Here is a 24,059-nt window from a genome sequence, read left to right on the forward strand (position 1 = left end):
GATTTTATCAAGGAGCCAACGAGGCATCTCCACCTCTATTTTCTGATCTCAACTTCTCCCTCTCAAAGTTACCGGAAATAATACAAAAATATTGGAAATTTTATTATTTTGAAAAACTATCCATGGTAGTTGCATCTACCTTTCTGCTTTCGGCAGGGCTAAGAGGGATCCCTCATGGTGAGCTGTGTAACACCGCAAAAACTGCACTAGATATTAGGTTGGTGGAAAACTGCGGTTTTTGCCTTAATGGCAAAAACCGCAATTACTTTTGCACCAACCTACTACAATGGCCCTGTGACAAAGGCCATGCTGTGTCTCTTAATCCAACTAAGACCCCCTTTCCCTGAGAGATTAAACATAATACTTATTTTGCTTTATGCCAAAAACAAAACAAAACAAGAAATACATTCACAATCTCAGAAAAATGAATGGTGGTAGCTATAGAGACATAAATTATTAATTAATAGTAACTAATTGACTTAGCTCTTATTATCTGTTCAGACTACACTAAACACTTCATGCTATCCTTCAAATACCTCTATAAGGTAGATATTATCACCCCCACTTGATAGATGGGGAAATGGGGGCTCAGAAAAGGTAAGTGACAAAGCAAATCATTACCAGACCAAGTCATTAAACCGAAACCCAATGACTTGGCTCCAAAGACTTTCCACAATGCCACACTGAACTCCTACTCCACAATTAATAAAACAGTGTTTTCATTCTCAAAGATTCTACATAGCTTTAGAGTTGGAAGAACTATACAGTCAATGTGAGGCTCAGAGGGGTTCCAAGACTCAACCCAAGTCTCATGGCTGGAGAGAGCCAAGACAGGACTAGAACTTGGGTCTCCTGAACAAGGTCTGGAGTGCTCTTCAAATTCCACATGGTCTCCGTTATAACAGCTTTAAAAATATTAAATCTGCTAGAGCAAATCCTACTTAATAAGAATCAACTGCAGAAACAGGCTATTTGGTTACACGGATATCAGGTAGGATCAGGGGGGTGTTTAACAGTACTGGGGTTGAGAGATGGAGAATAAACAGATTTCATGAGAAACGGTTGTAAAAGTGGTAAGAAAACGCCCCAGATGAGCCATTGATAACACATGACAGCAGACTGTAGAAGTGAGAGGAAATGCTAAAGGTTAAAAGGGGAGGGAGGAAGGCATTCTGAAGCGACGCTAGTATCCGGTTATATGTGCGTGGGATAAGGAATGTTATGAGTATTAATCAGTGGATCAAAAGGCCAAGCGACACATGGTGACACAGGAAGCTGTAGAATAAAACTACATCAAAAGTCGTGAGAGTAAAAGAAAAGTGACAAGTAGTACAGGTAGGAAACTGAAAATCATTCTCCTACCACAGACCTGGAGCCCAGCAGGGAGCAACTGACATTCGCTGAGGATTGGCAAAGAAGCTTTTCAAATGTAAGCTGGACAGTAGTACTCTAGTAGTCTTCACAGTAAACCATTTAGCAAATGGTGACACTACCATCACAGCTACACAAACCAGGAAATAATGAAGCTGAATGCTTCTTGAAAACTCCAAAGCTCGGATTGGTAGAGCACACTCTTCTTCAGAGCTTTATTTGCGACACTGTATTCAATAAATTAATTTTGATACTCATTTTCTACTTTCTACCTTTTGATTGTTCTCATTTGTTTCCACTTCATACTATGATTGTTAAAAAGCACTCACGTGCAATTGTACAACGAAATGGAAATATTTTCCACAGATACAAATTACAGTGAAAGCTCTTATCAGATTTCTAAAGACTATGAAAGTATTCTAGTACCTTCTATACCTTGATGTTCTTGTTCTGTAACACTTCCTTTAAACATTTGATATAGATCATGAAGCCAAGATTATGGGGGGAAAAAATCATTGTTTTCAAGGAGATCAAACAAGAGAAAGACCAAAAAAACCGATCTGGTTAAAGAAAAGTGAACATAAAAATGCATACTATACCTGTAGTCCCAATATATAAATCAATGTCTTGTTTGTGATGGACAACGGGCCCAGAATTTGTGCCACTTGGACTCTTGGTATGGAGCAGTAAAATGGTACAAACAGAGCAAACACAGGTGCCAGGCTATGCAAACAAATAAAAAAAAATCACTATAATAGTGAATTTTAAACACCAATGGCAGATGTATCTTTGAAGTAACACTGCTTATAATTTTATTTCAGTCTGAAAGCATGGTCTCAGATATACACATTGATTTCCAAATATGCATCATGTCCAAAATAATTTGTACAGAACACTTTATGAAAACTCTAATCATTCTATCCTTATTGACCCTCCTGAAACCACCACAAAGAAGTGGTTCAGCACCTACTAATTGTGAGAAAAGTGGAGGCAATGTTTTCTTCCCAGGTATTACTAAAATCTAATGAGAAACTAGACAAACCAAAAGCGGCAAACATTAGAATTCTTCACAGTCAAATCCAAAAGCCTCATCTCAGGCCCTGTCTAGTGATCTATCGCCATGGCTCTGACAAGGTTCACCTCTGGCCCTCCCTTCCTCCCTTTGTCTGAAACCCTGTTTCTCAGTGGTTGACCAGTGATTTCTTACACCACTCTTCTGGCTTCTCCACGGTTCCATTATAGCCTTTTCTTCTTGCTCGCTCATCTCCTCATATAATCTCAACCCTTTCTATAGCTTCGGCTAAGAAAATGAAGTGAGACCTAAAACTGCCTGCCCATTTCTGAATATCAATTTGACACCTTCACCTTGACAGATTCAAAAGTCCTATGTGTCTTTCTACTTACAGTCTTGCTCCTCTCTGATCCATTGCTTAACATTGTTGTCAGTATTCTCTTCCTAAAACACAACTCTGATCACATCACTCCCTTGCTTAAAAACCCTTCCTTCCAGCTGGGCATGAGCGGTGGCTCGTGCCTGTAATCTCAGCACTTTGGGAGGCCAACGCAGGTGGATCACAAGGTCAGGAGATCAAGACCATCCTGGCTAACATGGTATAACCCCATCTCTACTAAAAATACAAAAAATTAGCCGGGCGTGATGGTGGGCATCTGCAGTCCCAGCTACTACTCGGGAGGCTGAGGCAGGAGAATGGCGTGAATCCGAGAGGCGGAGCTTGCAATGAGCCAAGATTGCACCACTGTACTCTAGCCTGGGTGACAGAGCGAGACTGTTTCAAAAACAAAAAACAAAAACAAAAAAAACCCTTCCTTCATAGGCTCCAGTATCCAAAGATAAAATGCTTCATAAAGATGTGATGGCAAAGCTCCCCAGTTCGCTCTCATCACTGCAGACTGTTACCACTGTCCTCCTCTCTGCTTCCCCTCATCTGGCCCATCACAAACAAGCCCCTCAAAAATCTACACAGCTGCTCCTTGAACACGCTGGCTGCTTTGACTCTCCACTGATGCAGGTTCTGCTTTCCACTTTCAGTCCTAGGAAACTCAGCTTGTGCAACACTGTTCAGCTCTTCCCACAAGACTTCTCTGACTCCTCCTGGCAGCTGGTGGCTTTCGTCGTGGCCCCCAAGCTATGTCAGTTTCACCGCTGCAATGAGTCAGTGAATCAAATGCGTGCCGAGGATGTCACGGCAGGATGCCCGGCATAGGAGTTACAACTATGTCCAAGAGAAAGAAGCAGTCCTTGACCTCAAGGAACTCATCACAGGACTGAAATCTTACATTCCTACAAGTGCTGGGCAGGTAATATGAATGAGTAGAGTGGTTTGGGCACAAACTTGCACCCGTTTTTCATTAAATACTTGGCTTAATTACTCAGTTTGTTTTATTTTCCCACTTTTGGGAAAAGGGCACCAAAAAAAAAAAAAAAGAATTATTTCATTATCACAAGAAAAATGCAAAAAATATGTTTCACGTCTACAAAGAACTGTCCTTGGTGCCATTTTGTGGAAACACAGGACCCTCCTGGCCTCTTGTGAAATTTGTCATCCTTGATAGAGACCATGTTATTCTGAAAAATGCACTGTCCTCTCAATTCTACTATTAAAAACAAAATCAAACCAAAATATAACAAACACAAAACAAATGTGATAAATGGCAGCTGCATCAACAGCTATCAACACAGATGCAGCAAATGCTAGAACAGGGAAAACTCCAGCTGAGAAGGCCTAAGCGCAGGCACTGTGTCAGGACTGGAGACACAGAGATGCCAGATACACCCGGCTGGCCATCCAGTGAGAAGGATGGCAGGGACCGGGTGGCAGACGGAGGCGCACGTCACAGCGGGCTCCTACCGCCACTTGCCCAGTCTAGAATTCCTCACATATCAGACCTTCCTCCCAGGCTAAGCACCCCAGGACAGGGAAGAAGAGGCAGTCCTGGTTCTCCTAGCACCTGGCACAATGCTTGGCACAGTTTAGGAGCTCACTACATTTAGGGCCACAAAATAATCCTTATTCTAGAACAACTGTTATGACTCACATTTGAATTGACTATACAGAGTTCTCAAAAACCTCAGATTATTAATTCTGAGAGAAAGCATCATATTTTATCTAGCTTTGCCTAATGCAGATTCTTATACATGATCCATATTCAATATTGGATTTTTTTAAATTAACAAAGCAGTTTTTAAATACTACACAAAATAACTGCTTTTGTCCAATTATAAACCCAAGCACACAAAACAGCTGGGCCTTCTTTTCATGGAAAAGTATGAGTTAGTCACTCCTGGGCATAAATCCTCCAATGCCTCCCCACCTACAGTCATGAAAAAGACGTCCCAGGCCCTGAGTCTCCGTCCGCATCCTGATCCTGTGCTCCGCAGGACAGCACCTTCTCAGAGAAGCCCTCCCTGACTGCCCCATTTCAAACCACACCTCCCACCCTCTCAGCCTTCCCCCTCTGCATTCTCTACTCTCTTCCTGACTCTCTTCCCCCACAGCACTTACAGCCTTCTCATCCTGCCAGCAGCTATCGTCTATCTTAAAAGTAGAATGGAAGCTTCACACAGACGGGGATTTTGGTCTGTTTTGTTTGCTGTTTTATCCCCACTGTCTAGAATTGTACCTGGCATAGAGTAAGGTTTCAATAAATACTTGCAGAAGAAATGAATTTTCCTTTAAAACAGTAAAACCATACAGCAGAACTTGCCTTTTGTTTTAAAAAGCCCCCTTCCTTTTTATCATTTTTAATGCGATTAAAACATATGGTTTCATATGTAGCTCAAAATACGGCCTGCTCCCTTGGTGATTATGAAACCCTACCTGGGGAGCCAACTGCACCAGAGGTCTCTTACCACAGAACATGCCCTTCGAGTTGCTTAATTCATAGAAGTTCTTCTGTTCACATTTAGTAATAAAGTACAAATAATGATGTTATAACTAAATAATCTAAAGCAGAATTCTTGTTTGAGGTTACATTTCAATGTAAACTAAAAAAATACTGGTAGAAATTTTAATGACCACTGTTTACATTTCACATACCAAGAGAAGTTTAAAAATTCCTTAAAAAATACTAATCACTGTATGATTTTAAATGATGACTAAATACTAGGCCACATATACACATTTCAGACCAAAACTACACAGGCTGTTCTGTAGAAATTTTCTGTTGCTATTTCTATACACACAGACTTCACAAAGTACCATAATGTTATTAGTCATTGACCAGTCTTTTTCTTTTCCTGATTTTATGACAACATCTGTTCTTTATACTGTCAACAGTAATTCAGTTTGACCTTTTTTCATACTGTGAAGAACTACCTTCTGGAAGCCCTTTCTGGCTTAAGCAGATGAGGCTGTAGCACAGAAAAGAGAAAGCAGGTTATAAACATTTCATCCACCCTTTCTTTCTTTGTTTTATTTTCTTGAGACAGGGTATCTGTCTGTCACCCAAGCTGGAGTAGAGCGCAGTGGCACAATCACGGCTCACTGTAGCCTCTAATCCCTAGGCTCAAGCAATCTTCTCGCCTCAGCCTCCAGAGTAACTGGGACTACAGGTGTGAGCAACCACACCTGGCTAATTTTTAAACATTTTTTTAGAAACAGGGTCTCGCTGTGTTGCCCACACTGATCTCAGTCTCCTGGCATCAGGCAATCCTCCTGCCTCAGCCTTCTGAACTGATGGGATTACAGGTGTGAACCATTGCTAATTCACCCTTTAATATCACTAATACTTACAGAGCATCTACTGCTATATATTCATGATTGCACTCGATAGAAAACATAAAACAACAGAGACACCTGTTCAGGTTGCAAATGTCCATTTCACTTCTTCTACAGAAAAGGTCACTGGATGTTGTGGCTCACACCTGTAATCCTAGCACTTTGGGAAGCCAACGCAGGCAGATGGCTTGAGCTCAGGAGAGTTTGAGACCAGCCTGGGCAACATGAGACCTTGTTTCCACAAAAATAAATAAATACATACATACATACATACATACATACATACATACAAAAATTAGCTGGATGTGGTGGCATGTGCATATAGCCCCAGTTACTTAGGAGGCTGAGGTGGGAGGGTCACTTGAGCCCAGGAGGCAGAGGCTGCAGTAAGCCAAGATTGTGCCACTGCACTCCAGCCTGGTCAACAGAGTGAGACCCTGTCTCTCTCAAACAAACAAACAAAAAAACAAAAAACTGTAAAGATCAACTCTATTTTTACAGTACAATCACAACTCAAGAAACCCTGGTAACTTTCAACAGCAATAAAACAAGGTTTGTGAGCTCATGAAATGATCTAATATACAGCTTCAGTGGCCTCTTACAGGATAATGACCCCCTCACCTCTTCATCTGCCTGACTACTCTGATATCAAAAAAAAGGGGCTGGGCACGGTGGCTCACGCCTGTAATTCCAGCACTTTGGGAGGCCAAGGCAGGTGGATCATGAGTTCAAGAGATCGAGACCATCCTGGCCAACATGGTGAAACCCTGTCTCTACTAAAAATACAAAAATTAGGTGGGCATGGTGGCACGTGCCTGTAGCCCCAGCTACTCAGCAGGCTGAGGCAGGAGAATCGCTTGAACCTGGGAGGTGGAGGCTGCAGTGAGTCGAGATTGCGCCACTGCACTCCAGCCTGGAGAGAGCGACACTCCATCTAAAAATAAAAATAAAAAATAAAAATAAAAACAAAGTGGGGGGACAGATCCAGTTTGTTAGAGGAATTACTTTAACTAGTTGAGTCCTTCACTATATAAAAATGTTTTACTTAATATAACCATTTCAAAATTAAAAGCTAAAACTGCACCAGAATGGTCTTTCAACAAACTGAAAAATTTATCAACAGTGTCTTCTTCAAGGACTCTGCAGTCTAACTTTTGTTTTTTCGTTTGTTTGCTTGTTTAGAGACAGAGTCTCGCTCTGTCACCCAGGCTGGAGTATAGTGGCGCGATCTCAGCTCACTGCAAGCACCGCCTCCCGGGTTCACGCTGTTCTCCTGCCTCAGCCTCCCAAGTAGCTGGGACTACAGGTGCCACCATGGCTGGCTAATTTTTTGTATTTTTAGTAGAGACGGGGTTTCACCGTGTTAGCCAGGATGGTCTCGATCTCCTGACCTCGTGATCCACCTGCCTCGGCCTCCCAAAGTGCTGGGATTACAGGCGTAAGCCACCGTGTGCGGCCTGCAGTCTAAGTTTTAAATGAATTAGTTCTAGAATATGATGTCACGTTTATCCACCAAGTCATAAAATCTCTGTAACACCCCCTCATAGAATTTTTGTACTAGGAATTACCTTGGAGATCATTTAGTTCAATACCTTTAGTTTATACACAGAGAGGTGGCAGCCCAAAGAATTCAGCTGACTTACTTGATGCTCTTTCTTGTGTCTGACAATGTTTCTCCATACTCTCAGCACTTTAGAGGTTAGAAGAACCTAATGACATCTGTGGGAGGCAAAAGCTACTCGACTATTTTACAGCATCCTAGAGCAGAAAGGCCTCTGAGGTCACAGAGTTACAAATTCCTATCAAATGATTCAATTCTGTCTACATCACCCCTCAAAATCAACATCAAGTTTACACAAGCATCTAAATAAGAAACAGCATACTCCATTTTTTAAAATAATCACAACTTTTGGGAATGACTCTCATCTTTTGATGCGAAAGCTATCTCCAGTAACTTCTTACTGGCCCTCCCGCTAGTCTCTGGAGTTAGGAAGACTGACATAAGCAATGTAAACACTTTTCTATGAGAGTTTCCACAAGCATAAGGATAATGACCCTCTGCCTACAAAGCATACACATCCCCAGCTTATTTAATCAGTTCTCCTAAGACCTGCTATCCAGGCCCCTCACTGCCACAGCTGTCATCTATGTCATTCGTAAAATGCAGCACCCAGAAGTGGCTGGGAATGGCCAGATCAGTCCTGACTAAGTGCAAACATCACCTCTCCTGATCTGAGTGCTGCATATCTGGTAATTTAGCCTACAAATAAACTGCATTCTGACAGATATGTTATGCTGTTGGTTTAAACTGAGTCAACTAAAACTATGAGGTGAATGGCGTAAGTCTCTTTCATTCTGTGCTGAAGAGGCTGGATTTTATCTATAATGGGCTTCCCTTCAACTGTTTCCCTGTTATTCAAGTACTCGCGAAGTCACTGACTCAGGCAGCCTCTCGACCGAAAACGGCAACTAATTCTGTTCACTCCACATCCTGGACTGTCATTCTCCCTTACGCCACAGAAACCTGTTTCTTTCTCATAAGCTGTGGATAAGGTGGAATGTGTAAACTACTCCCTGATACCAAGTTTCCAGGTAAAAAGCACTGCCAAAGTTGACATTGTTTTCCTTAAAACATTAAAAAACCCACATGTTTACACAGAAAATCAATATAAAATCATCAGTAACTTGGTCCTTTTTTTTTTTTTGGTTAAGGTTTATTGCTTCAGTCTCTTTCAAAGAATTTTTTGATATTTAAACCTTTACAGAAAAATTTATAAAGTTCCACAGGTATCAACAATTCATAAATTCCAAGGGGTTTTTGGATAGTCATTTTTTTTTGTTTTGTTTTGTTTTTTAATAACTATAAAAAATTTCACTTCCCATTTAAAACAAAAAAAAAAGTGCACACACGTACACGAGACGAACTGCTCATTACATGCTCAGTCACAGGGTGACAGAAAAAAAAAAGCCACCACCATAAAAGGATGTCTGCATAGCCTCTCTTAAAACAACATGCCACAGTTAACTTACTTCAGTTTGGACAAGTACTGACAGCTACTACACAGAGACCCAAACGAGTCACTGATATGTAAGTACAAGATCTTTTGCTTTTTCAACAAATTTTTTTAAGAAAAACTTTAAAAGCCTAAGTTTTAAGTTAAAGGTAAAAAGGAAAAGAATCTATTTAAGAACAAGCTACCATCACTTCTAACAAAAATTCTATTAATAATGTAAGTTTAGACTCTCTGCTAACTGGTAGGTCTAGTTAGTTCTTACAAAGTTGAGTGAACGTGATGGGTCCGCCAGAAATATCTTTGTCAAAAAATAGGGCTTACTTCGTGTACTACTGTATAAACTCACAATGACAAAAAACAATATCAAGCAAAACCATGCAAATAATGCCAATATTTCAGGATAACTTAGTATGAAGGAAAAGGAACAAAGTTATTTTAATATAGAATATTCCTACACTATAGGAATTATTAGAAATATAAGATTATTTCTCAGGATGGAATCTCAGTGGTAGAATTCCTAGGGCAAAGGATATATTTTCTAAAGCTTTAGATATAAAATGGTACTTTTTGGTTTACCAAAACATTTTACCAATTTACCCTCCCACCAGCAAAGAGTACCAATCTTTTGTTTTTTAAATGCTAAATACTACTAATTAGATAAGTGAAAAAAAAGTCTGTTGTGTGGTTTATATTTACGTTTAGTTAAGACTAAACATATCTTTTCTATGTGCCTGGCGTGGGGGGAATCACAATGAATTCTATGCAGTGCTTTGGCAACATTTATGTCCAGGTTGGGAATGGTAGTAACAGAAACATGGCAAAATAGAACCTGTGAAGGGACTTCCTTTAAAGGGGGGTGAGGGTTTTGTATATGTGTATTTGTGTGTGTGCTGGGGGAGGAGGAGTAGTATTTTATTTATTTGGTGTCACTCTGAATACAATATAGTGTAATAAGAGCAAGGGCTCTGAAATCAGGCTCAAATGTAATTTACAAGCTGTGTGGCCCCCCACACAAGTTACCTAATACCTGACTTCAGCTGCTTTACCTGTAAAATGGGGAGTATTATTACTGCCAAGTCCTTACAACATTGCCTCTCAATATAAGTGCTAAGAAACTGTCTCTTACAATTCTTCTCCCATCCCTCTGGCCACTGACGTACCAGAGGGAGAATCCAACAGATATGTTATGGATATTTTACATAAAGACCCTGAATCTGGCTGGGCGTGATAGCTCACTCCTGTAATCCCAGCACTTTGGGAGGCTGAGGCAGGCAGATCACCTGAGGTCAGGAGTTCGAGACCAGCCTGGCCAACATGGTGAAACTCCATCTGTACTAAAAATATAAAAGTTAGCCAGGCATGGTGGCACTCACCTATAATCCCAGCTACTCGAAAGGCTGAGGCAGGAGAATCCCTTGACCTGGGAGGTGGAGGTTACAGTGAGCTGAGATTGCACCACTGCACTCCAGCCTGGGCGACAGTGCGAGACTCTGTCTCGATAAATAAATAAAAAAGTGGCCCTGAGTCTATGGATGATCACACATCTAACTGTGCTTACTGGTAGGACTCCACACTTCTTATATTTTAGCATGTTTTCTCTCTGGGGGCTCATTGCACTTTTTGGACATAAAATCACAAAAAATATGCTACTTCACAAAATGTTCACTCACATGTTTATGTATCATGTCAGTGATAATGGTGATGAGCCCTTGTATAAATTACTTTCATCTGGCTTCCTAGAGCTAATTAGTATCATGACCAGTCACTTAATGGAATAAATATTAACTCAGGTTGCTATATGACTTTAATTCATTTACTTATTCTATAGATATTTACTAGATATCTATTGTAGGTTGGTTCTGTAGCATTCTATGGGATAAAATGTTGGATGAAATCAAGTCATCATCCTTAAGAAACTTAAGAGCTTCGCACCTAACAAAGCCGTTTACAGGGATGCTTTTCTCTCTGCTATGGTTAAGGCCTGCTGGAGTTGTTAGGCAGCCCTGGACGTGGCCTGTGTAGAGGACGTGTGGCGTCCTCCGGTCTGGGGGGTTGATCACCTTCCCAAGAAGTCTGGGTATCGTATAAAATGAGATAACGCAGGTGAAAATCCTCTGAAAGCTGTGACAGTAACACAGATGCCTGTGGTGTTTTGGAAGCCCAAAGAGAAGAATAAAAATGTTTTGTTAAATCTCTGCAAATATCTAAAAAGTGGTTTAAAAATCAATTAACAGGATAAAAGCCTATTCTAGGTATTCACCATATTTTTTCAATTGAAATTTCAGTCTAAATTGCTTTATTATTAAAATATTGTTAAAACAGTAAAGTCTAAATCCATTTATAAAACCTTTATTTACTTTAAAATATGCTACAAATAAACTAATAAACTCCTTCATTTGAATCAACGTCTCCTTCTCCCTGCCCCCACTCCCTACCCCAGCTCTCCCAGTCTTTCTTGTTCAGATAGGTATGAGTTAGTGTACGTTAAGGTTTTGAGATGCCTTCCTATTTTACTTGTTTTCTACCCATAATAGCAGATCATGTCGGAAATAGGAGATAAACTGTATTGTACTGAATGTGACTTCTGAAGCCAAACCGCCTGGGTCTGAATCCTGACACTTAACAGCTAGGTCTTTAGTCACTTATGTGCCCAGGTGCCTCCATTTCACCATCTGTCAATGGACTTGTGAAAGTTCTGAGAGGATTCAATGAGTAGACACACACACAGTGCCTAGGGCAGTACCTGGAACACAGTCTCTGCTTAGTAATTTTGGTGATTATTATTCATCAAGGGCTTACTGTAGTGTAATAAAGAATCTTTCATTAAGGATTAAGAAAGCTGCAATGTTCCTATTCTTTAATGAGTATTTATTGAATATCAATCACACATCACCTAGAGATACAAGAAATTAACACCACAGGATTCCCACTCACCGTACTTCACAGGCTCATGGGAGACAGGGAAGAAAATCAATGATACAGATACTATGACAGAGCACAGCACCCTCACAAATACAGCCACCCTGCCCTTCAGAGGATGGAGAACAGGAACACTCCTGTGATACTTAGAACTAAGCTTGGAAGGAAAGTAGGAGCTCGGACAGGGGCCAGGAGACATCAGACAGAGGGAAGAGTGTTACCAGGCACAGAGTTGTCAGGGAACATGGGACATCCAAAGGTTATAAGTAATTTTGTATGGCTGGAGCCAGGGCATGATCAGGAGAAGCTGGCCAGCAACCTCCCTGAAGAGGGAATGGAGCTCAAATCACGAGGGAACTTGTGAGTCATGACACAGAGCTTGTGGTTTGCCTGGGGTTGGATGGGCCCCATTTGAGAGCCTGGCGGGAAGCTGCTGCCGTGGCTGTGGGCAGAAGGGCGGGAATGGCACACAACAGGCAGACAGACAGACACAGATGTGCAGCAGAGCACAGGCTGAGGCACAGGGACTGCTCGTTGACTAGTGGCAGTTGGTGATGGAGAACACAGAGTCCTGGGTGCCCTCATGAACCCTGCCTTAAGTACCCCAGTAAGATCCCTGAGCGAATGACCGAGTTGACTGGAATTTGGTTTATCCATAAAATAACGATATCTAACATTCCTCCCTAATTTCCATGTGATAATAGAGACAAAAACAAAATTGAAACTCCTTGAACTTGAAAGAGAAAAGGTACATATGATTTCCAGAAACATTCAGGACTCAGAGGAGAAATATTAAAGACACAGAGCTTCATTATAAAGAGCCTTTTTTATATTATGCAGTTAGTTTTCCCACAATTGCATCCTACAAATCATGCCAGATAGAAACACAGAATATCTTTCTTACACTAAAATGAGTATTATAGTGGGATTCTTAGTTTCTTAGTTCTCTAAACATATGTCATCTTCATCTTCAATAACTTCCATACTTTTCAATATAAAAGCCACCAAAAGCCACACAGGTGGCTTTTACTAGTGAAAGGTGAAAGAAAATAACTGGAATACGTGAAACCCCAAATACGCAAGTGGGTGTTCAACCAAAGAATTCCTGCGCTCAAGCATCTTTCCATCATTTCCAAGGAACGCGTCTATGAAGCTGAAGTGGGTCTTCACTGCACATTCACTGCGTTCGGGACACATATAAAGCACAAAGAGGAAATGGTAGACTGCTAAACACTTTTTCTGTCTTGAAGAAGTTCTCTGTGCTTGGTCCTGTAAATAGCCTTTTGCAGATCTATTGGGAGCTGGTCTGACCCAGGCTATGCAATGGGGTCAGCAGGCTGGTCACAGAGCTCCTCAGTAAGGCTGCCTCTACTAAGTCCCTCAGCTAGTCACACTCCATAAGCCAGAAAGCAAGCCCCCCAGGAGGCAAGGGAGGTCCCCCAAACAGATGGACCACAGTCAACTCTATGCTGAATATTACTCTGGTATGCGTGATTTTTTGAAAGGATATAGGGAATATTGTTCTCAATCCTCCTAAAAAATGAATCATGGACCCAGACATAGCTATCAATTTAGGACTCAAAGTTGGTTGGGAAAAAGTCACCTTACATTGTACAAAGATGTATTTAACCAGGCCAGAGAGGCATGTACTGACTACTATGACAGTTGGTTAGCAGTATATTATTAATAGAATGGACAATCTGACTTTATTAATGACACCAGGAGGCTCTGACTATGCTGGTCACATTTCCACAGCAGTGCAGGTTCCTCTTGCACACCAGGAATGCATGTTTCCCACAGTCCATTTTACAGGCAAATGGCCCCCATAATACCTCAGATGATGGCTGTTTAGTCAGTGAAAAAGGTATGTGTGACACTGGGCCAAATTTAGATGTCCCTGTTTGAACAAGAAGGTGTTTTCAAATAATTGACAAATACTTATAAAACCAGGTAACCAGAGGAAGAAGTAATGATTTCTTTCTTCCGTGGAGCAGGTTTATTCTCAAGGGAGCTGAAACAGTCCCGGCCTGCCATCTGATACATCTGTGCTTGTCGTTATTTCCTCAGTAGAACCATATCCTTGTAATTTCAATTAACCCTGAGCTTTCGTCTCCCCTCTCCTTTCCAAAGATTTTATTTCTCCCTGCTCCAGAAATTTTTCCTCAGTCTTAACCTTTCCTCAAAGTAGCCAAAGGACAGTGTATCAGAGAAAGAATCAGATCAAACAACACTCATCACTTAACAATACACACATATAATTAGTATCTGTGTGGCCGCATCTGGGTGGCTCCCCTGGCTATTTCTGAAAGTGAGCTTCTGGAAGTTCCTCTTTGGTACATTCACTGTGGGCATGTTGATTCAGGTCACCTCTCTGTAAAAGCTGAGTCTAGAGCAGACTTGACCTACAGAGAAGTTACCTCCAATTGGTGATCATCTCAGCACAACTGGACCCATTCCAGTCACTGCTAGCGGCTACATTTAAACAGAATTCCTAGGTAAGCCCCTTTTCATTCAAGGTGTTGATTATTATTAAAATAAATAACTATTAGAGGGCAAAGGTGACATTTAGCAAAAACCAAAAGCTTTTATTCTAGTGCCAACTAAATCCCCAAATACGGTAAAGGTTTTGTTCTGTTTCTGCCCAAATTAAAGGCTGAGAAAACACTTTAATTACTTGAGCGAGTAAATTAGGACCACGGAAGCTACATGTCCTCTGTGAAAACTCACAAATCCCTCCAAGTGAGTATCTAGGGTAAACATTTCCAGAGCGCAAACTACATCAGCACTTAGACAACTTTCTTAGATACTAAATAAATGAGTTTTGGGGGGCCTTTCATTTTTTTTTCCTTTTGTGGCTAGAAAGAACCTGTCAGTTCATGTCAACATGTCCGGTTATGCAAAAATGAGATGATAATATCTCAAGAAGTGTTACCAACTCTATTAGCAATGAAATACATTCTAGAGAAAAACACACACAGGCTCACTTCCCAAAGCATAAGTAAAAATACTTTGGAAGATATTTTGCTGAGGAAGAAACGTATTGTTTTACACATGTTAGGATAACAGTAAAGTTAAAAGGACTAAATACTGCATTACAGAGGAAAAACTGGGATGGTCTCCTTGTTTACCAATACAAATAAGAGAATGGCATAGATGGCTTCCAGGGTGGCTCCCAGCAGAAGGTACAGGAGCCCTGAAGGCTGACAGAGCCCTGTTCCACAGGTGGAACCTGAAAAACGATCCAGGTTTCCTGTAGCCCAGTCATTATCCATGCCCTCCAGGGAAAGGCCTCCATCCTGACTCCTGTCCCTCGGTGTGTGCAGCACGAAGGACAGCTGAGGGGCCATGTGCACCTTTTCATTAGAATGCATTATGAGGAAGCTCTAATTCTGATATTAGTGTTCTAAAGAAAAAATATGGGCCGGGCACGGTGGCTCAAGCCTGTAATCCCAGCACTTTGGGAGGCCGAGATGGGCGGATCACGAAGTCAGGAGATCGAGACCATCCTGGCTAACACGGCGAAACCCCGTCTCTACTAAAAAATACAAAAAACTAGCCGGGCGAGGTGACGGGCACCTGTAGTCCCAGCTACTCGGGAGGCTGAGGCAGGAGAATGGCGTAAACCCGGGAGGCAGAGCTTGCAGTGAGCTGAGATCGCACCACTGCACTCCAGCCGGGGCGACAGAGCGAGACTCTGTCTCAAAAAAAAAGAAAAAAGAAAAAATATTTAGAACATTTGGAAAAATAAATATTTAGAACAAAATTTATTATATTGCTTTTCCCTAGGCAATACAATGATACATGATAATACTTTCTAGTGTACCTCAGTGTATATATCTTAAATAACATGTCAGAAGCTGCTGCCTAATAATTAAAATGTAAAATACTTAAAATATACTTAAGAATAAATTTTCTACCTGAAAATGATTAAAAGATAACTATACTATCCAAATATTGACACTGGTGCACTGTAATGCACAAAGTGAGCAGAATACTGCTATGTATGAGGAGGAATCCAGCACACACTGCTGTGTGTGTGAAAGAATCCTGAGGAACACCTCACTCAGGTAACAGTGCATGCTCAACGCTGTATATTCACCCTTCAGTTCCAGACCCTCTGATACAAAAAGGTACCATTTCTGCATTCCCAGCATCTAGCACATGGAGGCACTAACAGCCATTTTTCTGTTGAATAAAAGAATGGACTTAATTCAAGTTTCAGAAAGGAATCCTTAAGAAGATTAAAGGAAGATATAAAGTAGTATCTCTGAGGGAAGACTGTAATAAATTGGGACTGGCTGATATAAGAATGGGATAGTAACAGTCACCCATATGAAAGGATTTTCCTCTCAATTTGGGATCATAAAATTGGCTAAAACTACTGCATTAATAACACAGGATAAATATAAGCAAGAACCAAAGTGACATATTAGGGCTACCTAGTGGAATCATCCTTCAACAGGTTACTAAACATCCAAATATCCAAAGTATGCATTTACCTTTACCTAAGATTATTTCCAAGCCATCCCACTTACACGTCCACATTCTGCAAACGCCTTTCTTTGGCCACCTCCAGCACACAATGATGGTCAGTTAAGGACCCTCAACAGGCTACCCCTTGGGGCTCAATGATGTGTGGCCACAAGTGGCTTCCCATCTGGGAAGGCACCTCTTGTTGAAGTGGGCATCCCCTGCCCTTAGAAGGAGTTGTCCCTTTGCTCTGGAGCAGCTGGGCCATGTTGCACATGTGCCATGATTATAGGTGAGGATAGCCCTTACAGCCTAGATCACTTTGAAACCACAAGCCTTCAGTTCTTTAAGGGCAGCATGAAACAGCTGCCTGTGCAAAGAACTGAACACAGGAAGAAACCTGAAGCCAGGTCATCACAGAGAAGGATCCAGCATGGCCTTTAACCCCAGTGTGGCCTTAAGAACCACTCCAATTTTTTTCCTGTGCAAAATATAAAATTGGTATTTATTGTCAGTTTCATCACCTGGTAAGTAGGTAAGGGGTAGCAATGCTTAAGCTTACAAGACTGCTGTGAGGTTTCTACATGATGACACAATGCAAAGGTACAGAACTAGTAAGTTAAGGCAGAACTCTGAAAAAGGAACTCTGAAGGGCAAGCTTTGAAAAGCATGTCGGCTAACAAGGTTTTTACAAGAAGAGGTGAATTAAAATTTTCTTCCATTAAAATTTTTTTTACCTATTTATTCATTCCAGTCACTGAACAGAAATGAACATTTTGAATAGATATGTTCAGCATTAAAAATCTAGAATATATGAGTAAAGCCCCAAAATTACTCATACAAAATTATGTTTTGGCATACAGACATCTTTCTGTGTGTGTTCATGTGTGTGTGTGTGTGTGTGTGTGTGTGTGTGTGTGTGTATTTGCTTCCCCATCCCCCAAAAAAGTGGCATGTTGTATAATCTGCTTTCCTCACTTAACATAATTTCCAGTCAAGAAACAGGCATTTTCATGTTGCCATTTTCAGAGCTGCACTGTATTCACTGCATGGCTGCATTCCTGTATTCCACTGTATGGCTATGCCATAAAATATTTAATCCCCTAATGAAAGACATCTGAACTGTTTGCAAACTATGTTAAACATTCTTGAACTTTGTTCTGAAACTCCTGCAATCTCTGGCTCTCCCAGATGCTGCATCTTATTTGGTGATGCAGTCAGGCACACATTTGTATACAAACTGGCAAGCAATGGCACCTTCTCCTCTGAGTCTTACATGAGTGTTACTTTCCTAATTTCTACAATAATAATTATTCATATGGAAGATTTGCAGACTCTACAGTGAAGTATTTTTTTCCCGTCATGTATTTTAAAGGCCATTCCCATGAATCTGCTTATAAATACTCAAAAATATACATTCAGATTTTTGGGGAAAAAACATTTTCACAGAACTCAGAAAAACATTAATAAAAGTTATTGTTGCCTATTCCAAAGCTGCAACCATTGCCTGTAATTTTCACCTCTCCTTTGTGTCTAGTCTTAAGTTTCTGAAAAGCTGCTTCTCACAGTAAGCTTTTCCCAAGTAAATGGAAAAATCTTTTTATACTTTTATTCCACAAGGCAATCCCTATGATTTGCTATTTAAGAACCACTCCATTTTTTTTCTGCACAAAATATAAAACTGATACTTATTGTCTTTCCTATCTCATTAATTTCCGCAATTATCTCTACTGTTTTCTTCTACTTGCTTTGGAAAGTTATTTTCTAGCTTCTTGAACTGTATATTTAACATATCTATTTTAAATATTTTCTTTTTTAAATAAAGGCATTCAAGGCTTTATATCTCAGATTGCCTTATCTGCATCCCACAGTTTTCACAGGTAGTATTTTCATCATTAGTTCTAAGCATTTGAAAATTTCCACTGTGATTTCTTCTTTAACCCATGAGTTCCCTAGAAGTATATTTTTTCATTTCCAAACTTTCCTTTTATCTTTTTATCATTGGTTTATAATTTAGCTGCACTGTAGTCAAGCAATGTGATCAGAAAATAATTATTTTCTGAAAGCTTTGAGTCTTCTGGTGACCTAGCACACGGTCAAATTTGAAGATACACTCATGTGTCTTCAGTACAAGTTCTGCTAGCTTTTAAATCATGTTGAGTAAATCTCCTAAGTCTTTAATCTCTTTTTTATCTAGTACATTATAATACAAATGTGTTAAGATCTCCCATTATGGTTGTGAATTTGCCAATTTCTCCTTCAAATTCTGCCAAATTTTGCTGTTACATGCAAATTTCATGATTATTTTTATATTCTTTGTAGACTGTTCTTTTTAACCTTTGTAGTGACCCTCTGTATTCCTATTAATATTGAATTTGCCTTGAATTCTATGTTTTCTTTGTTAATACTACCATTCTACCTTTTTATTGGTTGGGATTTGCTTGGTACATATTTTCCCTTGCCTTTATACTTTCAACCTTTCTGAATCACTTCGAGCTGTATCTCTTCTAAGCAGTATACAACTGGATTTTTTTTTTAAAAATCTAAACCGATAGTCTCTGTCCTGTAATAGGCAAGCTCAACCCATTTAAGTTTGTTGTGACACATCCCTACCCTCTTGTGTTTTCTACTTACTATCCTCATTCTTTGCTGTTTCCCCATCGTTTCTTTTCTGGATAATAAAATGTTTTATTTCCATTTTTGCTCTCTTTTGCTTTAGGTTTTATTTCCATTTAGGTTATAATGATTAACCCATCAACACTGTACAGAATGCATACCTCTAATATAACATGACCACAATCCCCTGATAAGCCTCAGTGTCTATGAACATTAGTTTTAAGGTTGTTAGAATGAAGTTAGCTGAGATCCCATTCATTTAATACAGCAGGGAGAGAAGCAGATTTGCAGACAGTGCTTTTGATCAGGGTAGAGATAGTCTTGAAGGAAATACTGTATATTTCCTTAAATATACAGTAGCAATATCACTAGATGAAAGTGCCCCTCAATTTTGGTGACTTCTAGGTGAGATTTACATACACACAGTTATATCAGAGGAATTATTTTTCTTCTAAAAATAATCACACAGGATTTATTGCTCTGCTCTTCCTGCTTTAATCAAAGTTTACCCTCATCTACAGAACCTTATTGTAGGAGTTTTCCATTTTTCAGTTTAGGACTTAAAATTTCTGTCTTAACATTATTTATAACAAGAAAAGAATTGGAAAGAATCCAAAAGTTCATCAAGGGAGTAGCTAAGCAAATTATGCATTGACACACTGGAAAACTGTAGAATACCTATCAAATGTTTATATAAAAGCTACACATATGACAAATATATACATTGCACTGATATGAAGATGTTTAGTGAATAAAGCAAGAAACAACATATAATGTGTGATGCTTGCTACTATGCGCAAAGGTAGAAGTGTAGATTGCACAGATCCATGGAGTACTTGCAGATTGGTAGTTTTAAAATTTAATAATTTCCCCTTGAAGTAGCTTAAGTCTTTTTTTCTCTCATTTTCTTTATCTTTCTTCTCTTTTTGTCATTTTAGTCATGGTTGTTGTGGTCGTCTTCTTCTTCTTTTTAAAAAGAAAATCTAACTTTCAGTTCCTAACATGGACTAAGCTTATTTCTCAGACTTTTAGGTTAACACAAATCAGATCACTGTGGTAAGTTCGTATTTCACTACATAAATGTGGTGACTGATTTCATTTCCTGGCAGTGATATGCATTTGGTTAAAAAAAAAAAAAAAAAATCCAACTGAAATTAAATTTAAAAGCAAAGGTTAATGCCTGTCTGAAATGTAGGGTGCTTTACTTAACCAGACAACGATTCAAACAAGGGAAGGGGAATTTCTGCCTAAAAAGTTACTGCATTCCCTTCTGTCACAAAAACGCGTTTGCCCTATTTAATTGGTTCTGTTTCCTTTGCCAGAGCTTTGCCAAAGTCAGCAAATTGTGAGAGTAAAAACATAAATTTTATTCTGTTCTTCCTGTTATCATATATTTAACCATACTGTAATTACAAACTGTTAAAAATTGCATGTCATGAAATGTTAAAACTTAGATATATAAAAGACAGTTTGGACTGCTTTGATAGATTATTGAAATTTTTTTTAAACTAATGAGTAATCAAATTGAATACGTATGCTTTTACTTAAATGACACTTCTTGGTTTTTTCTAGACACCTTGACCAATGGATATACAAATGGCTAACAATTTTACTACGCCCTCTGCACCTCCTCAGGGAAATGACTGTGACCTCTATGCACATCACAGCACAGCCAGGATAGTAATGCCTCTGCATTACAGCCTCGTCTTCATCATTGGGCTCGTGGGAAACTTACTAGCCTTGGTCGTCATTGTTCAAAACAGGAAAAAAATCAACTCTACCACCCTCTATTCAACAAATTTGGTGATTTCTGATATACTTTTTACCACTGCTTTGCCTACACGAATAGCCTACTATGCAATGGGCTTTGACTGGAGAATCGGAGATGCCTTGTGCAGGATAACTGCGCTAGTGTTTTACATCAACACATATGCGGGTGTGAACTTTATGACCTGCCTTAGTATTGATCGCTTCATTGCTGTGGTGCACCCTCTACGCTACAACAAGATAAAAAGGATTGAACATGCAAAAGGCGTGTGCATATTTGTCTGGATTCTAGTATTTGCTCAGACACTCCCACTCCTCATCAACCCTATGTCAAAGCAGGAGGCTGAAAGGATTACATGCATGGAGTATCCAAACTTTGAAGAAACTAAATCTCTTCCCTGGATTCTGCTTGGGGCATGTTTCATAGGATATGTACTTCCACTTATAATCATTCTCATCTGCTATTCTCAGATCTGCTGCAAACTCTTTAGAACTGCCAAACAAAACCCACTCACTGAGAAATCTGGTGTAAACAAAAAGGCTCTCAACACAATTATTCTTATTATCGTTGTGTTTGTTCTCTGTTTCACACCTTACCATGTTGCAATTATTCAACATATGATTAAGAAGCTTCGTTTCTCTAATTTCCTGGAATGTAGCCAAAGACATTCGTTCCAGATTTCTCTGCACTTTACAGTATGCCTGATGAACTTCAATTGCTGCATGGACCCTTTTATCTACTTCTTTGCATGTAAAGGGTACAAGAGAAAGGTTATGAGGATGCTGAAACGGCAAGTCAGTGTATCGATTTCTAGTGCTGTGAAGTCAGCCCCTGAAGAAAACTCACGTGAAATGACAGAAACGCAGATGATGATACATTCCAAGTCTTCAAATGGAAAATGAAATGGATTGTATTTTGGTTTATAGTGAAGTAAACTGTATGACAAACTTTGCAGGACTTTTCTTATAAAGCAAAATAATTGTTCAGCTTCCAATGAGGATTCTTTTACATTTCTTTCACTGGGCACTTTCCCATCTCCAACTCGGAAGTAACCCCAAGAGAACAACATAAAGCAAACAACATAAAGCACAATAAAAATGAAAATAAATATTTCATTTTTATTTGTAAACGAATACACCAAAAGGAGGCACTCTTAATAACTCCCAATGTAAAAAGTTTTGTTTTAATAAAAAATTTAATTATTATTTCTTGCCAACAAATGGCAAAAGAAAAAGGACTGAATAGATTATATATTGCCAGATGTTAATACTGTAACATATTTTTAAATAACATATTTCTTAAATCCAAATTTCTCTCAATGTTAGATTTAATTCCCTCAATAACATCAGTGTTTTGTTTTGTTCTGAGTCATAAAACTTTGTTAAAGAACTCTTTTGGAATAAAAAGCAGGATGCTGCAAAGTTATAGTCTGTCCCTCAATGCTCACTGTCAACTACCAGTGGGAGTGTCAGGGAAAAGATAATTGGCAATAGATAGACTCTGAATTGCAACATTATAAATAATGACGATCACTGAGGCAATGAAAGCACTGAGCTTTTCCTGGAGCTGCCAGCATAGTTTTTAAGGGCCTCTGCTTAGCAATATGAAAAAGACTTTATGTGGAGGTGCCCACTAGGAGGAGGGTCTACTTGCTAAATTCATCTTGGGAATAAAAGACATGCATATATGATTGGTTTTCTTGGGATCGCTAGGGGATCATTTCTCTTTTCTTCCCCCAAGCTGTTAGTACCCCACATTTGTATTTCAGTGGTTTGAGTTATTACGTAGGAGAAGAGTGGTGCCTGATAAGCAGTGGAAAATATAGTTGATGCTTGCTTAAATATGACAGACAGTAAAACGTAAACTTACAAAATTAAGCATCTTAGGATTCTTTACAATATTATATACTTGCTGAAATAAGTACCTTAGTAGGAGTACCAGGACCTTTCCAAGTAGTCAACTGGTCTGCCAGTTCAAATTTGTTTTATCCCCAAAACTACCCCAACACAGTATTCTCTGTGTTGGCAATGACATCAATTTTTATAATGGTAGATAAAGAAAATGTTAATTCTGAGTTGTACTTTAAAAATTTTTTTTCAGAAACGGGGTCTCACTCTATTACACTTTAAATTTTTATAGGACTTTATATCCTGAAAATATTTTATTTAACGTTCTTGTCTTACTCATTTTCAACTTTTTCTCTGTAAGAAAATTAATCTTAATGGTTGACTCAACATTATTTACTAATATATTCAGATTTGCATTACATTTATTTCACAAACAGCCACCTGACTTTAAAGCCATTGTCAAAAATAGGCACTGGTCTTTGTAACATCTTATGTAGACAGGTGAGACAACACGGATGAAAGCCCAAATCTTAGTGCCTTTCCTTCACTCCACCTCTAAACTTTCCCAAGTGAAGGAAAAGAAAGGGCAAAACAACAAATTGTATGGAAGTTGGCACTTAGGTAGTCATCTGAGTTGGATCTCTAAAGAGGAACCATTGTGAAGACTACTAAAAGAAAACCAAAAAGAAAGCTTCCTCCATTTCAGAGCTTCTCTGTGGTGCCCTGGTTCTGTGACTACACTGGAGCAGAGACACTTTCTGGGATGTATGAGCCAACACGCTCTCTTAGGGTAAGCAAGAGTCCTCTCTGGGCTAATGGAGTCAATTCTTAGGATTCTGCAAACAAGAGAGTAACTACCTATGACATTTGACAACAGAATAACATTCTTTTATCTGTTCAGTTTTCTGCCTCTTCCTCCCTCCACTGTACCACAAATCTATATAAATGATTTTATCCAGTCATCAGCAACCATACTGCCAAAAAGGTGAACTCTAATCCTATCTCCAATTAATGTTTTCTTATAAGTCTGTAGTCCAATCAAACTCAGCTAATCACTCCCCTTAAAGGCTGCTCATTCTACTCACCAAGCCACTGTTCATACATGGCTGTGGGCATCCTCTCACTGTCTTGTTATTAGTTAGCTTTACATTTATTTCTGGGGCATTCCCCTAACCAGGAGGTCAACTTGGAGAACAGGGCAGGGCTGTATAACTGTTATATTCTGTTATAGAACATGACTTTATTATATAACTTATTGTTTGAAAGCCACAGCCCTGTAAATATTTTCTACATGAATTGGGTGATATATTATTAA

The 24,059-nt window shown here is 39.5% G+C and overlaps 2 protein-coding genes across 2 annotated transcripts in view; one reads left to right on the plus strand and one right to left on the minus strand.

Moving 5' to 3' along the window:
- The window catches only part of UBAC2 (UBA domain containing 2), a 182,019-nt gene that overhangs the window by 69,849 nt on the left and 88,111 nt on the right, over positions 1–24,059 (minus strand). Inside the window, exon 5 of the mRNA XM_023218026.3 lies at positions 1,971–2,094. Within this exon, the coding sequence (XP_023073794.1) occupies positions 1,971–2,094 (124 nt within the window). The remainder of the gene's footprint in view (positions 1–1,970; positions 2,095–24,059) is intronic.
- On the plus strand, positions 9,046–22,322 carry GPR183 (G protein-coupled receptor 183). Its single transcript, XM_023218027.2, has 2 exons — positions 9,046–9,198; positions 20,702–22,322. The coding sequence occupies exon 2, from the start codon at positions 20,714–20,716 to the stop codon at positions 21,797–21,799; it is 1,086 nt and encodes a 361-aa protein (XP_023073795.1). The 5' UTR covers positions 9,046–9,198; positions 20,702–20,713; the 3' UTR covers positions 21,800–22,322.

Source organism: Piliocolobus tephrosceles, chromosome X, assembly GCF_002776525.5.
Source record: "Piliocolobus tephrosceles isolate RC106 chromosome X, ASM277652v3, whole genome shotgun sequence".
Taxonomy (NCBI): domain Eukaryota; kingdom Metazoa; phylum Chordata; class Mammalia; order Primates; family Cercopithecidae; genus Piliocolobus; species Piliocolobus tephrosceles.